The sequence below is a fragment of the Camelus ferus genome, chromosome 14, assembly GCF_009834535.1.
Source record: "Camelus ferus isolate YT-003-E chromosome 14, BCGSAC_Cfer_1.0, whole genome shotgun sequence".
Classification (NCBI taxonomy): domain Eukaryota; kingdom Metazoa; phylum Chordata; class Mammalia; order Artiodactyla; family Camelidae; genus Camelus; species Camelus ferus.
In genome coordinates this window covers 32082211-32100580 of record NC_045709.1, presented here as the reverse complement: position 1 = coordinate 32100580, position 18370 = coordinate 32082211, and the positions used below count along the sequence as shown (strand labels likewise).

Genomic DNA, 18370 nt, shown 5'->3' with positions numbered 1-18370 from the left:
TATGTACTTATGAATATAGTATGTATTTAACTTAGCAAATTCTAAAAGAGATAAGATGATTCATGGTTCCTGTTACTTATTTGGGTTCTTAAGAAACAAATTTGAAGTGGAAACGGTCCTGATACAAAAATCTAAAAGTCAGTGGATAAACTGTTTTACAGAAATTTTAGTGTTACTTTTGGAAATGGATTATCCAGGTTACATACAGGTATGCGACCAACACCCTTGGCCAAATGACAGCACCAGCGTGTGGCACGGTGTCTTTCCCAAAGCAGAGGTAGTGAGTGACTGAATGTAGTGAGTACAAGAAGTATTTTCTTACTGTTTAATATTTTAATTGATATAAAAAGATTTTCTTAACATTTTTTCAGGGTGAAAAGAGTTTACTCTTGGTAACACCATGTCTTTGGTTGTAAGTAATTCCACTTTTCAGGAGCGCAGAATGTACTAATACTAATGTATGTTCAAATTGATTAGGCAAATAAACTAATCAAGGAGGAGCTTCAGAGTCAAGTGGAATTGCTAAACTCTTTTGAGAAAAAATACAGTGATCCTGGCCCTGTATATGACTGCTTGGTGTGGCATGATGGTGAAACCTGGAGGTAAGCAGTATGTACTTTATAGATCGTCATTTAAAAATGTGTTTATCTACTCTGAAGGACAGTAAACCCTGAGAACTGTCCAGAGATTTGATTTATGTGACATTAATATCACTAAGCAAAGCTATTTGAGAGCCAAATTGGCTTTTGTGTAGTTTTGGATAAGACTTTTGAACCTCTTAGTATTTTACACACTAAAGCTGACCCGTATCTGTTTTAAAGAAGCTATTTCATTAACCAGATAGTAGTCATCAAACGGATTAGCAGACTGATCACTGGGTATATGTAGAAACGTTCCTGATTGAAACTGGGTGGTCTGGAGAGTAAGCACAAGAGAAAGTTGCAAAGCGTCTGTTATAAAGGTTTCAAGGACAGAGAGGAGGGTGGATAAAGGTTTACCGGTGGAGACAGGGCAGTGTGTACAGCAGGGAAGAGCTCGGTTCTGAGAGGGAATCCTAGCTGAGTGACCTGGAATGCTTTATCTGCACCCCTCTAGGCCTATTTCCTCATCTGTTAGTTGGGATAACAATAGTACCGACTCAGAGGGTTTTGTGAAAATTAAATTTGCTGTTTCTAGACATGGTAGGTACTAGATAAGTGTAAGCTGTCACTGCTGCTTCTGCTGCTGCTAATGATGATGATTTATGCTGAGTCACCTGTCATGTATTTTCCACTTTCTTAGTGACTTGTACACTGCAGATGTGTTTCTTGGCATTGGCTAGCGTGTCTCCTTGAACTACCATGTGTAGAAGCAGGAATATGTTGTTAATACAGATATTTAGGGTCCCTGCAATAAACCAGGGACCCTTCCTTGAAACTTGACATCAGGAACTCTTCTGTAGTTTTGAGTGCCTGCTCACATGCGAAGAATTGTTCCCCGAGATATGGGAAATAGAGAGCAAGATATGGCAACTTGATTACTGTCTCCAGCTGTTTAGTTTACAATGCACCGACTTAAAAGAGGGCTTTCCTCCCACGGATGTGGGCACTAACTCATCTTTCATAATGGGAATATAAAGTTTTCAATTGAATAAGAAACCCCTGCTCCATTTGGGACTAAAGTGGTGACAAAACACTTGCATAGAACAATATTTCTGTCCAGATGATAGTAAATATTCTCGCAGTTTGTGTGTTCTGGTGTGTTTTGATGTGTGTACATATGCAGGTGTGTACTCATTGTGAACAGTTTTTTCCAAAGCTTTCCAGAAACTTTGATCAAGTGTTTGTAATGTTAAAATTCGATCAAACATACGGTCAATTTTGGTACAGCCACCGTGTGGTCTAACAGGAAACAGTCATTCCAAGTGATAAACCTTTGGTCAGATTTATTGTGGGAGAGGAGGCAAGGTCAACTGTGAGGGAAATACCAGGTACAAAATTCAGTACATGTGGAAAATTTACTGCAAAGGATGCAAAGGGACGTAAAGGAATACTTTAATATTAGCAGGGGTTGGGTAGTGGAACAATGGGTGGTTTCAGTTAAAGTGTTTCCTACAGCTGCTGAAGACACCGCAGACTACTTTGTCCCAGGGGAAGGGGGTTGGGGATGAGGCTGTCCAGGGTGCCAGTGTGTTTCCAGAAATTTCCCTTGGTTTCTAAGGCAGTTGACGGAGCAAGGGATACAGTGTAATAATAGTTTCTGGACAGTATTCTAAGACATCTTGTAGAATTTTTTGTGTTGGAAATGAAATTTAATCAAACGTCAAGTGAAATGAAATCTGAGAGCTAGAAAACATTTTAGAAAATGTCAGTATAATAAATGAAAAATACAGCAGAATCATACTTTCAACTGCTACTGGAAATAACCTAGCCTTTTTTTTTTTTTTTTTTGCACAATATTGTATATTGTGTAGAGCCTCAGTTCCCCTGCCCCATCTCAGAGTTAGGTCCAGACTTTTTTGAAGCAAATCTTAAAAGATCTCAAATTACCTAAGGCAAATTTAGACTCTCTCTCCAAGTGTTCTCATTTCAGAAATGCCAGCCATTTCTGAGGGGAGGTAAAGTGACCTTAAGTGCCTGCTTTTTTTGTTTTTGTTTTGCTTTTAGCAAGAATGTCCAGTCTGCCCGCCGCCCCAGTTCTGCTAATTGATAAATCCCTGTCTCTGCACTTACTAGGTGACCTAGCGTAACTGTACTCAAGTATTTGTCAGGATGTGTAGTGTCAAACATGTCACTCAATATGGAGCAAAAACTGGTTAGAGAAACTATTTTTGGAGGATTACGCAAAGGAAAGACCATTGATTGGTTGCTTTTCAGTGGTGTTTGACCTTGTTACTTCAGGTTTCCTTTGAGAGTTTAATGAAAAGTGTGGATTCTTTCCATAAAAAAACTGGACAAAGAAATGTATGAAAAATGTTCGTGAACTTGTAACCCAAAACCTCTCCCTCCCCAGCCCCCACACGTAATCTAACCCTGCCCGCGGACCTCATGTTCACACTCCCTTTCTCAATTCCAACAACTGTCCCTTGAGCTAAACCAACCAGACCTTCAGAAACGTGCAGCCTTGCGCCATGTCCTACTTAGAGAAGGCACTAAATTGTGTAGTTGTGTTTTGATACGGTGCTTGAACTGTTGAGTCACTCCATGTTGATGGTGGCTGTAAGATACGCTCTGTGAGATGTGTCACAGTATTTGCTGTGACAGTGTTGTTAAAGATGTTGATTCATTCATTCATCATTTGGCAGATTCCTTCTTTGTACCAAGTAGACTCTCTAGAATCTACTCCACGGACTCCAGACTCTGGAAGCAAGTGTCAGGAACATCTGAACCCTGCTAGGAAGCGTCAAGAAAGATTTCATTGAAGGCTCAGCACACGTTGGCTGAGCGGAGGGTAGGAGAGGGGATGAAGGTAGAAAGGAGAGATCAGAGGATGACGGAGGAGCTGCTAGAAATGCGGAGTGTGTGGTGGGCTGTGTGAGAGAGGGGGCCCTGAGAGCGAGTTCCAGCCTGGATGCTGACCACTTACTTATGTTTTGGAATCAGAAGTGCTGTTGGCTGGCAGATGCAGAAGACTTGGTGGCCTGCACGTCACCTGTTAGGCTCCGTTCTGACTCGCTGTGGTACACTGCTTGTTTTCTCGTTGCCTCGCTTTGCCTTTAAGTGTTCGGTTTCCTATGTCTTGCTGTATTCTGTGTCTTTATTTTGAGATACCATAAATCATCTTAGACACACATAGAAGTATACATAAAAACAAACCAGTGGTTCAGAGATTCTTCTTTCCAAACTGTTGCAGTTTGTTAATGAAAGACCCCTAGGACGTGTAATTGGCGCCCTCTGTACTGCGCTGGTGCTTCCGCTCGTTCGTTGCAGCAGCTGTGATTGGCTTCCGTGGCTTTTAAAGCCCAGGTCTTATTTAGAAAATGAGCAAAAAGGTCTGAACACATAATACTGACCCTTAAATGATACGCATTTCATTTATGACTTTTTAATTTTAGATGTATTTAGTTTTAATCAGACTGTCTTCTAAGTGTTTGGAATATATATTTTAAAAATGGAAAAGTTAGTAAAATGAGGAGAGAGCAGACAGGAGGACAACCATACTAGGTAGCTTTCTGTGAAAAATAAACATTTACCTGAGGCTGTAAACATGAGACCAGGGCTCTGTGTGGCTCATCTAGCTGCGAGGGCCTGCGTACACTGTGGGTTCATGAAGTCAGTTCTAAAAGCAGCAGCAGGAAGCAGGGCCCAAACTGTGCGTCACAATTGTCCTAAACTGGTCTAAAGGCCTGGGCGTGGCTTTGGTCTGATTTCTTAAGCAGGTGGATGGTTTTCTGCCTGGAGTCCGTGAAGGACGGTTCCTAAAGCTCTTTGTGCCTGGTTTCATTTAAGGGCTGGTTCCTGTCCGCTGTCTTACCTCATCTCTGCTGATGGCTCTCTGAGCCAGCGGGACCTAAACCAGACGCCACCATGTGTGTTGTGCTGAAAGTAGACAGGGCAGTCGGAAGATGCCCGAGAAATTGTTTCACGTGGTTTTTAGGAAGGTAAGAAAATAAGATAAATTTCATTACCTATTCTTTATTCTCAATTTACAGAGCCTGCATTGATTCAAATGAAGACGGAGATTTGAGTAAATCTACTGTTTTGAGAAACTACAAAGAGGCCCAGGAATATGGCTCCTTTGGCACAGCTGAGATGTTGAATTACTCCGTCAACATCTACGATGATGGAAACCTGCTCTCCATTGTGACCAGTGGAGGTATGCTGTCTCACGTCTGCTAGCTAGAGAAAATTCACCCGGGAGTGCAGAGTCAGGGGAAGGGGTCCTCAGTGCAGCGTTCTGTGCAATTTCAAAAAAGTTGTACACTTTCTAAATACCCATCAACAAAATAATAGGTTTTTTAAAAAAAATTTTGTGGATTATAGTATATAGTAATCAAAATGAATACATCTACATGTACTTAGATGCATAAATCTCAAATACACAAATTTTTACTGAAAAATGGGTAGGTGATTAAACATTTGTGTAAAATTTTTGAAAATGCCAAATAATACTATGTTCATAAGTGTGTGTTAAATATATAAAACTATAGGTGGGGAGAATTTGCCAGCAGCTCCAGGATAGTGGTGACTTCTGGGGAGGGGCAAGGATAGTGAGGTGGGACTGCCAGCTCTTCCCTACCCATCTCCCAGCCCCACTGAGATGTAGCTGGAGTACAAAGACTGCACACAGACACACGCAGTTTGATTAAGTTCTGATATACGTGTACACCCAGGACACCCTCACCACCATCAAGGTAGTGGACGTATCCATCACCCCCAGAAAGTTGCTTGTCCGCCTTTATAATCCAGCCCTCTCCCCACCCACATCCTCAGGGAGCTGCCGAGCTGCTTCCTGTCACTCTAGATTACTGTCCCTTTTATATAAATGGACTAAAAAATGCAGGGTTTTTATTTCCCCCTGCCTTATTTCGGCATAATGGTTTGAATCCACATCATGATTGTAAATAGCTTGTTCCTTATTGCTGAGAAGGATTTCACCCTGTGGGTGCACCATGGTTGGTTTATCCATTGCCCTGTTGATGGACATTGGGTGTATTTGAACATTTATGTACGGGCCTGTGTGGAAATATGCTTTTGTTTAATTTGGACCAGTATGCAGGAGAGCTGGTTCGGTGTGGTAGGTACATATTTAACTTTCAAGACAAACTTCTGAGCTCTTCTCCACAGAAGAAGACTGCTCCCTTTTACCATCCCCCTCTCCTCCAAGCAGGGCGTGAGCGCGCATCTGCAGCCATAGCCTCAGAATTTTAATAAGAGATGTCTCATTGTGGCTTTCACTTGCATTTTCCTGATGATTAATGAAGTTAAACATCTTTTCTTATATTTATTAGCCATCTGGTTATCCCCTTTTGTGAAATGCTTTTTCAGATGTTTTACCCATTTTTCTTTGGGGTTCTCTTCTCTTTGGGATTTGAAAAATTATGTTCTGGATTAAGCTCTTTGTCAGTGACATGTATTGCAAATCCTTCCTCACCTTTGTGACCTGCATTTTCTTCCTCAGGGAACAAGATAGAATCCAGGGTGGCAGAAGAGTGTATGTAACTCAGTCATTTTTGTGACTTATTGTTAAGAGATTTAAGATTATTACCTTAAATCACTAGATGTTAAGATGAGATTATATTTTTATTTGATTATTTTTATCATGCTTATTATATGCAAATTGAATCTAATGGTCAGAACTTGGAGTCTCTGAGGGTGCTTTGTCATTTTCTCGCCTGTTTCTCCCAGGAGCCCATGGAACACACGTAGCGAGTATAGCTGCTGGGCATTTTCCAGAAGAGCCTGAACGGAATGGCGTAGCTCCTGGCGCCCAGGTTCTCTCCATCAAGATTGGTGACACAAGACTCAGCACAATGGAAACAGGCACAGGCCTCATAAGAGCTGTGAGTGTTTGTGAGCTGTTGACTTTGAAGACCAGTGCTTAATGATCTTGGATATTTTCAGGTTTATAAACTGCTCTTGCATTTCCAGAAACATGTGGAATGGTATTTGGTGTGCAGGACTCTTTTAAAAAGCAAAAACACTTAATTCATTTTAAAATTTTTACTGAAAATTATTAGGATAAGTTTTTTTAGAAAATATGAAAATACTTATATTATACTTCTCACTTTTAGTAAATCTCCTGGCAAGCTACTTTGAGATACTTTAAAAAGCAAAAAAAAACAAAAAAACAAAAAAACAAAAAAACCCTTGAGCCAACTTGTTCCATCAGTGTTAGAAGAATTTATTTTCTACATTTCAACATATGAATTAATTTTACTTTAACTTTTGTGAATTTAATAATAACTTTACTAAAACCATTCCATCCCTGTTTATTTCCCCCACTCCATTCTGCAAATGCTGACTTTTTTTTTTATTGGCTACTTCCTGTACTCTGGGTAACCCCCCTACCTTTTTTTAAGTGTATCAACCATATTCCTGGGAGCAACTGATAAATTTGGATTGGTTAAGAAACTACAGGATTTCATGCCTTTATTTTACTGGCTAATCTGTTTCTATAAATTGCTGTCTAAACTAGACTCTCTTCGTCTTTTTAATAGATGATAGAAGTTATAAATCATAAATGTGACCTTGTCAACTACAGCTATGGAGAAGCAACTCACTGGCCAAATTCTGGGTGAGTGTCCTTTGACGCTTGTTAGCCATAGAAGCTTAGCTGATGAAGAGTATTCAGTGTTTTTGTGACTGGATTGAGTAGCACATCGGAAGAGAGCAGTCGCAAGGGGGAGGTGGTCACTATGTCTCCGGGACCCCTGGCCCCCGTTCCCGGGGTCTGGTCTTTGACGTAGTTGTGCCCTCCTGGCCCGGTAGACGTCAGCCCATCCGGCTCTGAAATTCCTCATCCACACACAGCCTGAGCTCCTCAAGGTGTGCTTCCCGGACAGAGTCTAGACTTGTGGGAGCCCTGGAATCACTTCAGTGACCCCACAACTCATGGACCAGGATCTGCTGGAGGTCACACTGACGTCGGGCTTTTAAGTTTGTGACCACGAATGGCAGGTGTTCCCTCAGCGTTGTCTTTGGTCACACTGCACGTCCCTTCCACTCCGAGATGGGCCTCTCCCCCCTTCTTCTCTCCAGTAACCCTCCCCTTCATTCCTCAGCTGGCGTCCCCGCCTCTGTCTTCCCCAGAGGAAATAAAAGCACTCGGGGACCCCGTGCCCCTCCTGTGACCTGTCTGACCACACCGCCTGCCTTCCCCTTCTCTGATGAAAGAAGTGCCTGGGGTCAGAAGTCACTCCTCTTTCTTTAAAGACTGCGGTCACCCTCCCCTTTCCTGGATGGGTGGCACTACACAGACGTGTCCTAGTGTCTGCTCGCTGTAACTCTGGCTCAGAAGCCTCTCCGTTCCGCGCTGCCTGCGCCGACTTTTCCAGCAAAGCTTGCTGTTAGTTCCCCGGGTTCACGGCCGTTGCCACGGCGGTAACTGAGCTCGCGCTAGCGAGCGGACGCCCTGACGGACCGCCGGCCAGCCTCCGCGCCGCCCTCCCACCCGTTCCCTGAAGCTCTCTCACAGAGCCCTGCCGGGCCCCGCTCTGACCAAGCCAGACCCCGCCACGCGCCGTCATCAGTAACTCAGTTTCCTCAGACAGCTGGTACGAGGTGCCTTGTGAGGCATTCCTCTCCTGCCCTTGGGACAAGCTCCCTGTCACCTTCAGGCGTTTCATTCATGGCCGTAATCCTGCCCCTTCTTCTCTTGCTTTGGGATTTTTATTTACCTCAGAGTGTTTCTTTCTCCCCTTTGACGTTGGTTCCTTTAAAGTCTTCTTTCCCTAATGTTCTTTCCTTCACATTTATGACTTTGGAGCATCCTTGGCCCTTTACCTTTTTTCATATTGACCCTGTTTCCTTCCTCATAGTCTACCCTCATCTCCTTTCATTAATATTGGTACTTTTTAAATTTGCTATCAAGCTTTAACTAGATTTCTTAAATCTTACTCTTAAGTTCATCCTAGTACCTTATTTTCCCCGTTCACCTTTGCTGCTAATCACAGCTGTACAGGATCCTCTGAGGAGCCATTGCTGGCACTTTAAGTGGGGGTGGAGGTGGAACCCCCTGTTGCCCCACCTCCTAGTCACCGCTTATGTTTCAGTCTTTGCGTTTGGTCCTTTTGTAGTTTATTTTCCACATATATATTCAGTTTTGTGTTTAGCTTTTCCCCATGTTTAACCTGACCCCGTGACTCCTTGCCTACACTAAAACCCAACCGAAGGGGAACTCTTGGAATGGCTGTATCATCTTCCACCAGTAGTGGATGTGCCAGATTTGCTCAACCCTGCATCTGAACGTATTTTGGTAGTATAAACACTTCGGACATAGACGCTCGGCACTTGTAGTTTGAGACTGTCCCTGAGTGAGTCTGAAGCTCACCCTCTTACCTATGGGCGCCATTTTACTTCTATGACTTGGAACCCATGTTTTGGTTTATTTTTTCATATAAACCATATTTGAAAATATTTTCGTATTTTAATAATGTATTTCTTGAAGAATGGGACAATTTTATATGTTTAAAGGCCTTCTCTCTCTCTTCCAGGAGGATTTGTGAAGTAATCAGTGAAGCCGTGTGGAAGCATAATATAATTTATGTTTCAAGTGCTGGGAATAACGGTCCATGCCTTTCTACAGTCGGGTGTCCGGGTGGAACCACGTCGAGTGTGATAGGTTAGTTCCCTGTTTTAGGAGACTTGTTTAAAAACAAGCAACCAGAAACTCAGTTGGTCCAATGTTGAACTGTGTCTCTGCTACACACAAGACACCGTGACCCTTACGTAGATCCTCAGGAGACTGAAGCCTAGTAGGGACCTGCAGACTGGAGCAAGCGGTTCAGTGGAAGTACAGATCCGTGCTGTGGGGTTCCAAAGGTGCGGCTCCCTCTGACTTGAGAATTTAGGCAAGGCTTTCTGGAAGAAGTGTGGGAATGAGGATTTCAGTAGGTGGAAACAAGCAAGGGAAGGGCTTCCCAGACTAAGTGAGCAGCACAAATAAAGACACTTGCTTCACTTTTTATTTATAGTGCGTTCCTACTTATTTATAGTAGAGCTTCCTCCTTTAATTTCTCCTGGAACATGCAGAGTGATTTGGTTGTAGAGGAAGGGAGCTTCATTACTGAGAAAAGCCGTTGAAACACATTTGTTTTCCCTCTCTTTGGTCTCTAGGATCCGATGCAATGTTGTCTGTTTTCACTGGAATCTAGTGGGCAAAGTGCCTGTCAACAAGAGTTGTAGGGCATCAAAATTAGCTGCAGTCATAATGTGAAGATAATAAAATTAGCTTACATTATGGTACAGTAGCTGTCACCGTGTGCATAAAACCCCCACAAAACATGAAACCCACCTCATTTTTTTTTAATACGAGGCATGAAAGAGGAAGATGAATTGAGAGTAATGTAGTAAATGACACGTACATTTTTTTTGTTTATTTTTAAATTTGAGATCAAAATAAGGCTTATACCTCTTAACATTTGTGATTGGATGCATAACTATAAAAACTGGTGCCAAATAGTTTTCCTGGTGTATGCGTCCGTAATTGCACAGATGTGTACACATCACAGGGGTTACCACAGCTGTATAGGTAGTATACAGGTGGTGTAGATACATAACAACATTTCAGCATCAAAGTTTAGAAACTGGTCCTTTTTAAAAGACTTATTTTAAAATAACAGCTATCTTAGATTTATAGAACATGCTTTTATTCATAGCTTGTAAATTTTAAGCGACGTGTGGCTTGCTTTATGTAATTTGAAACCTCTTGATTAAGTAATTCTTAATTACATCACAACAGTGCCTGCCAGTGAAATATCCACTGTGTATTCCAGACCTTTAAATACTTTAAGTACACAAATTAAAATGAAGCAAAATAGATCTGAAAGGTCCCTAATGATTAAAATACACTCCTCTGCTAGAGTACTCCGTATTTTGTCATTTTCTTTTCCTCAGAGTCACTGAAAATTTTAAACTAAATTTTTCAAAATGAGTGTAGTTTTGTGTGGCAGCATTGTTAACCTAAGCCCTCAACTCACTTGTTTTAGCTGGTCTCCTACTCCGAACATGTGAGTGTTGTAAAGAGTAGGGGGTGGGCTTGGGTTCTAAGACTTGTCTCTGCTGTTCCTTGTGTTTAGTCAATTTTTCAGCCTCTCCAGGTCCTGTTCCCAAATTTCTGGAATGCAGGAACTGAGTTTGAGCTCTGTGCTCTGTGATTGCAGAGTCTCTCTGCCTAGTTTGCATTTGCACATTTATCTAGAAGGTCTAGCATGTTATCTTGTTATTTGTTTATTGCAGCCATTTTGGGGGGAGGACTACTGCCAGCTTTATGAGTAGAATTTTGGATACAGTGGTCATTTTAAAATGAAGACCAATCAACTAATTCCTTTCTTTTTCTAAAGTTCTATTTTTATAGTTTAAAGCACATTTCTTTTTCTCTTTTGTACATACAGACACTTTTAGGTACATCGTTACATTTAATCCACGTACTAATCCTGGTAGATATTTTTATATACAAAGGCATAGCACCGAGTGTAATGTCTGGTACATAGAGAACTTCCCCTGATTATTAAATTTTCTTATCTTTCCACTTTATGGGAGAGAACTGTGGTATAGGGAGAGCAAGGGATTTATGGTCGCACAGCCGAGTCTGTAGTGGGTTTAGAGTTAGGGTCCATATTTTGTGTCCTTTTGTTAATGACCAAACCCACCCCACAGGTGTTGGTGCGTACGTTTCTCCCGACATGATGGTTGCTGAGTATTCTCTGAGAGAGAAATTACCCGCAAACCAGTACACATGGTCTTCAAGAGGCCCCAGGTAGGTTGAGAGTCATACGTGGACTATTACAGATATTTTGTTAGACTAGATGGGGGACGCGGCAAAGATTTGGTAATTTTACCGAGTTTTTTTTTTTCTGTTGGTTTTTACTTTCTCAGCATTTTCATTTTGATAAGCAATCTCATTTCAGGGAAATAGATAATTCAAGAAATAGATTACAGTTATTTCATTGTTAGATTATGACATAAGTATTCTGAGTTATAAATTCTTACCCCCTTATCTATGATCCCTCATTAAGAATATGTAGGGTTTATGTAAAGTTTTATTTTTTATTTTAAGAAAATTTGAATCTACATTTTATGGAACCTATTTTTAGAACACTGATTTAAACACGTGAAATGCTTTATGTTGAGATATTTTAACAGACTAGTGGAAGATTAATAGAGAGCGAGGAAGTAGTTCGAATTCATGACTTTCCCCAGTTATTTTTCCCAGTTGTAAGATACCAAACGCTCAGTGCGAACATTGGTAGACGGTGTAGATGATGCAAAGAAGAAAGGGAAAGTCACCCTAGATCTCATCACATTTTGGTGAGCATCGCTTTAGTCACTGCCGGGTGCATTGATGGGAGCGCACGCCACTCAGGCACCTCTGTCGCCTAACGTGGCCCCCGGGGTGCAGTGGGTGTCTTCACGGGTCAGCAGGTGCTGTTTGCTTGAAGACACTCACAGAGGGGATGCCACCACCCGTTACGGGAGGCAGGTGCTGTCTGCACTGCGCTCAGGGCTCTGTTAGAATAGGAAACCAAACTGCCCGAATATTCCCAGCCAGGAATGGCAGCAGTTGAGTCTGTTGGTGGGGAACGGTGGCAGGAGGCAGCCAGTCTTCAGAGAGGAGGAAGGAGTGTGCGCCACGTTGCTCCTTGACTTGGGGCCGAGGGCAGAGCTGGTATGCGGTGACGACGCGATGATGAGCTCCACGGGCTTTAAATCCACTGGCCCTGCTCGGCCAGAGCCTAGGCGGGCAGCCGTGTGGCTGGAGTCCGGCATGGCAGCCACCGGTCACATGAGTTAGTCTAAACTAAGATGTGCTGCAGATGTAAAGTGAGCACCAGCTCTTCAAGACTTGGTACAAAAAAAGAGAGTGAATGAACTCATTTTTTCTTGCTGATTTCGTGTTGAAATTATATTTTGGATATGTTGGGTTAAAATAGGTTGCTAAAGTTAATGTCACTGTCTTCTTGTTAGCTTTTTTTATGTGGCTTTTAGAAAATTTAAAATGTCATGTGTCCCACGTATGTTCTACTGGACAATGTGGTTTTAAACATTATAGACAAAGGGGAAACTACCGCTGATTACAGACAAGAGAAAAATAATTCTTCAAGGAGCCTGAGCAGTGACATTGATTTATTGTCCTCTACAAATACACCTGGCACTTCCGGCCTGCCACGTGGAAGCCCAGATGCACCCATGCACAAATTTTGTTGATTTGTAAGAGAGAAAAATTGCTGCATAATAGGGAGACAGTTGTGCTGGGTCGTTTTCCCCGTTGATTCCAGTGACTGTAGAGCGTTCGTGTGTCCCACTGTAAAATATTTGACCAGTGGCCTGTTTGTAAATGCCCCTGCTTATCAAATATTCACCATCATAAGCAGACTTTAATTGCTTTTGTTCAGCGCTGACGGGGCCCTTGGAGTGAGCATCAGTGCCCCAGGAGGAGCCATCGCTTCTGTCCCTAACTGGACGCTGAGAGGGACTCAGCTCATGAATGGGACGTCCATGTCCTCTCCCAACGCGTGTGGGGGCATCGCCCTGATCCTGTCAGGTGAGGCCGCTGACGAGTGCGCTCCATGCCTGGACTTAACTGCTGTACCTAAATTTCCTGCACAGTGAATTTTTGGCTACTCTGCATGTATTTCAGTCACAGTTTATTACTGAATGAGATAAAAGTGAGATGATAAAATGGATTTTTAAAGTTACCTGTGTATACTTCACCTTAGTCCTGGTTCTGAGATGCATCATTTATTTATAAGCTTATCTAAGTAGGTGTGAAGTATCTAGACAATTTCATGCTTATAGCATAAAATAACATCTGATTGTGGCCATAAAAAACAAGTGAATACATTTCTCTTACCTTACTGCAGACAGATATTTTTGTTTTCTGAAGTTCTCAGGGTGAGAAGATGTGGAGAATTGGTAGGGTCCTGGCTCAAAGTAAAGTTCAAGGTGGAGAATAATTTGTGTGATAATCATGATTTGAATGTGTATCCATTCACTCAGCAAATACATTTATTGGCTCTTACTGACTGTGAAGCATTATTTTAGCTCTAGGGCTAAATTAGTGAACAAAACATCAAAAATACTTGCCCATGCAGAGTTTATATTAAAGCTGGAGGAGAAACAGACTATGAACAAAATTAAAAAGTCGTTTATATTCCGTGTTAGAGGGTAAGGAATATTGCTGTGGAGCAAATGAAGTGGACAGGGAGCTGGGACTCCCGGGGGTGTGCGGAGGCTGCGCGTTACACGGGGAGGCGTCCACATTGACTCGGGCTCACACTTGGGGTAGCCAGGCTGTTGCGAGGATTCAGCCACCGAGGTGTCCCTCTGGTCGCGTCCCGGGACCCTCCACCCTCATGTGGAGTCCTGTTCACCCTCACCAGGTCTTTCCGGGTCGCTCGTGCTCCCACCTTTGTTACGCTGCTCTCTGCCTGGAGTTCTTGTGTGCTGTTTTGGCCTCGCAGACACCTGTGTATCCCCCGACCTGACTTAGGTGTCTGTTCACCCAACGGAGCTTCACCTCTTCTCAGACTCTCCCTGACAGGATCGGTCACTTTCTCGATTTGCTCTTGCAGCACCATAGTGTTTCCACGTTGGTCTTGTCATTTCTCACACTGTCGTAAGTGCTGACCTGTGCAGTGAGCTCTGCGGGGACGGGAGTGCCTCATTGCTCGTCTTCTGTCCCTCACAGCGGTCACGGCAGCAGGTGTGCGGATGGGCGGCCCGCCCGTCCGTCCCTCCCGTGGAGCAGTCACTCCCAGCCCCACTGCTCCCTGGCGTTGCCTGGGAAGCTCCTAGTTGGTGCCAGTGCCCGGGATCCAATCCCGAAGGTGCTGGTTTCATTGTGCCGGGCCTCAGCATCCTTTTGGCTGGTGTCAGCTCCCTCGGTGTTTATGATGCACGGCTGGGTGGAGAACTTCTGCCAGTGCCCATATGGTTTGACCAGCAGTATTTTAAGGAAAATGTCATTCGAGTGCCTTTTGGTACTTGCTTCATCCACTGACATTCCCTCTGCAGAGTCTGCATTCGTGCCACTGCCTGTGGACGCGCGGTAGTTTCTGTTGAATGGAGTCTTTGTTATGCAGGCAGTCTGAATCTGACTGTTTAGGTCAGTTCTTTTAATTAAAAAAAAAAAAGGTTTAAAAATGAGTTGTTGAAACACAAGATGTTAAAACCAGAGAACGTACCCGTTACCTATACTGGTGAGGAGGGAAAGGTTTCAAGTAGCAGGCTACACTAAACTGCTTTCTTGTTTTCGTTTTTTTTTTTTATTTTAGGTCTGAAAGCTAATAATGTTAACTACACAGTTCATTCAGTCAGAAGAGCGCTAGAAAACACTGCGGTGAAGGCTGACAACATAGAAGTATTTGCCCAGGGACATGGTATTATTCAGGTATTATTGTTTCTATGAAAAACAGGTTGTAAATCAGGAAGATGACATTTCATCTGTTACCGGAAGATATTCCTGCTGTTCTGATGATTGAGTTTATCTAATTGTAGATTACATGGCCACGGTCGTCTCTGAACTGTAAGCAAAGAGGATATAAAGAGATTTTGCAGTTAAGACAGATTTGTGGCACGAAGAGAAATGTAATAGAAAGAGGACGGGTAGAGGGTGGAATTTCAAGGCAAAGCAGCGGAGGGCAAAAAAATGGCCCGTGGTTGAGTTCCTAGCTTTGGTCACGTGGAAGTAAAGAGAGTGGCGTGGAAGGTGAGTCCAGTGGCTAGACCAGTATTTTGTCTAGAAAGGTAGAATTGCCCTCTTAATTGGGCTTGCCCTGTGGTTCAGAGGTGAATGTGGAAACTAACTTTTTGCTTATACTTTGCTATGATGGAAATGAAATTGGTAATTTGCAATAAACTATTCTCTTGACCCAACCATTTATCTCTTACTCCCTGTATTCTTTCACCTAGGTTGATAAAGCTTATGACTACCTCGTTCAGAATACATCATTTGCTAATAAATTAGGTTTCACTGTCACTGTTGGAAATAACCGTGGCATCTACCTCCGAGATCCTGTTCAGGTGGCTGCACCTTCAGATCATGGCGTTGGCATTGAACCTGTATTTCCAGAAGACACGGGTAAGTGAGCAGCAGACAGTAAGCAGAAGTGCTCACATTTATGGCTCTAATCAGTGGTACCGCTGTAGGGAAACGCTGCTCAGGCTCATGTTCTAAAGAGAAGACGTGACTCGCCAGTGTTGTTGTCAGTTGTGTAGGCTTTAGGGGAAGTTGACAGCGGGAGGGTCCTGACACAAGGGCGCGTGGTTAGCAGCGGGGCTACCGGTAAACGGGGAGAATGGGCCTTCATGACCTGGAGGTTTTGCTGAATTGTGGATGATAAAATAAAACATCACATTCCTTTTCTTTCCCACTACTTAGATGTAGGACAGAGTTTGGGGTTGTAGAGTGGGAAGCGGAGGCAGCCGGGGAGGACCCCAGCTCCGGGAAGTGTGAACCAGAGGGTCGTCGCTGTATTTTTAGTCAGATCCTGCTAACTGCTGTAGCGATGAGACTTGCCCACCGAAACGCGTTGTTTTAAGGTGGTCGCCCTGTTGGGTGAAAGCATGAGGGGATGGCAAGCACGCTGAAATAAGCAAGGGAGGGTCTGTGGCCGGTGTATTTAAGCTGGGTTTTGGGAGCCCTCACTGACTGCAAATTCATCTGCTGAGTTTTCTTGAGAGAAAATAGAACATTTTAAAATGGAAGAAAAGGAAAAAATACTAATCTTTTCTTTTTGGTCTTTTTAATGCCAGAAAACTCTGAGAAAATATCCCTTCAGCTTCACTTAGCTTTAACTTCCAATTCATCTTGGGTTCAGTGTCCCAGCCATTTGGAACTCATGAATCAGTGCAGACACATAAACATACGTGTGGACCCCAGGGGCTTAAGAGAAGGACTGCATTACACAGAGGTATCTATCGGTGTATCTTCATTTTGACTTTTGTTACTCTGTAAAATGTGTGGAAGTGCTTTGTGTGGCAGTCCACTCCCCACTAGTCTGAATAAGTCAGGGTTGTCCTGCATGTGTTTGCTTATTAGTCTGTTTGCCGTTAATTATGTGTCCTGACGTCAGAAAGTTGATGCCAGCTTGTGCTTAGGACCTTTCAATTTTAATATTAGATTAATTCTGTGAATAGATTCACCTTTTCTTCTTTTATTTTCTCTTTTTAAAAAAGTTTATTTGTGGATGCTAAAGCTTTTTCTCTTTTCAAGGTATGTGGCTATGATATAGCATCACCTAATGCAGGTCCTCTGTTCAGAGTTCCAATCACCGCAGTCATAGCAGCAAAGTAAGTACCAAGCTACCAACAGCTTGCTGTTCCCTGTGATTATTTCATGGCTGTTCATGGAGATGGAACTTTTTTTAATGAGAGTATCACATTTAATCATTTATTTTTATTAATTTTCAGAGTAAATGAATCATCACATTATGATCTAGCCTTTACAGATGTACATTTTAAACCTGGTCAAATACGAAGGCATTTTATTGAGGTTCCTGAGGGTGCAACGTGGGCTGGTAAGTACAGTTAAGGTCTGTCTTGACCACTTACCTGTATATGTGCTCATCCATACGCTGGTTGTTACCACATAGTTTATATACCTGGGATACACTTTTCTCTCAACAATAGCATAGTATCTGGCACCCTGGATTTGCTGTGAGGTTCAAAACTTTCTAAAGATCTAGTACTGTTTTGCATTGGCTCGTATGTCAGTCATCTAGGCTGTCTTCAGATGTTGTAATAGTCATGGTTTTAATTCAGTTTGGAGTAACGCCTTCTCTGTTCCTGATCAGAGTCCGAGTTGCATCGTTGTACGACTCTGGGCTTCCATTCACAGAGGCTCCGTGACTGTCCAGGGTCGGGCTCTGATAAAATGTGCACTAATCGTACTGACGAATAAAGAGCTCTAGTCAGTTCGTATGGAATATGATACCTGTTTAATGGTAAATGTCAGGAATTATAATGCCCTGTTTGTTTAGACTGCTTTTGAAAGTAATTGGTTTTTTCATGTAAGAATTTATAAGATCCAGACTAGAAGTAGCTCAGAGCATTTAGTGGACTTAGATTAGAAATATACTGTGGGAGATGGAGGAAATTGGGCAGATGTTGGTCAAAGGCACAGACTTTCAGTTATAAAATGAGCAAGTTCGAGGGCTCTAATGTCTAGCGTCGTGACTGTAGCTAGTGATACTGGGTCGGGTACTTGAAATTGGCTGACACAGTGTATCTTAAATGTTCTCGCCACCAAAAGAAATTGCTCCCTGTGTGAAGGGATGGATGTGTTAACCTTACTGTGATAATTGTTTCATACTATATATATACTCATCGAATCATCATGTATGCCTTGAACTTGACAATGTTACTTGTCAGTTGTTTCTCAGTAAGGCTGGGGAAAATAGAGTCAAAGCAGGAGAAAATGAACTACAGATGATTCCTATTTCAAATAACTAGACATATTGCATATTGTCATAACACAAGGTTTTGTATCCTTAGCAATGGATAAGGTTCACGGAGCCCTGTGCCTGCTTGACCTTGGGAGCCAGAGGATGAAGCCTTGCTTTAGTTCTTTGTATTCATTAGATAAGCTGTTGCTCTTTCTTCACAGGGATCCTGGCTTACCTCCAGCTCTGCCTTAGAGCACAGCTAAGCGTGTGTAGTTCTGATAAACACACTTTCTAGAAGGAAACAGGACACAAGTCAACCAAGGGGGAGAGATTAGGAAAAGTTAT

At 42.8% G+C, this 18370-nt stretch overlaps 1 protein-coding gene across 5 annotated transcripts in view; it reads left to right on the top strand.

The window, feature by feature from the left end:
* Positions 1-18370, top strand: part of TPP2 (tripeptidyl peptidase 2) — a 59080-nt gene that overhangs the window by 17564 nt on the left and 23146 nt on the right. For 4 of the 5 annotated variants that reach the window (XM_032496702.1, XM_032496703.1, XM_032496700.1 and 1 more), the window contains 12 exons: positions 478-602; positions 4631-4794; positions 6327-6481; positions 7139-7215; positions 9134-9261; positions 11298-11397; positions 13034-13182; positions 14915-15030; positions 15552-15720; positions 16395-16552; positions 16855-16931; positions 17052-17158. In XM_032496702.1, the coding sequence (XP_032352593.1) occupies positions 478-602; positions 4631-4794; positions 6327-6481; positions 7139-7215; positions 9134-9261; positions 11298-11397; positions 13034-13182; positions 14915-15030; positions 15552-15720; positions 16395-16552; positions 16855-16931; positions 17052-17158 (1525 nt within the window). Of the gene's footprint in view, positions 1-477; positions 603-4353; positions 4508-4630; positions 4795-6326; positions 6482-7138; positions 7216-9133; positions 9262-11297; positions 11398-13033; positions 13183-14914; positions 15031-15551; positions 15721-16394; positions 16553-16854; positions 16932-17051; positions 17159-18370 lie in introns of those variants that run through there. The other variant, XM_032496705.1, reaches the window with a different exon arrangement.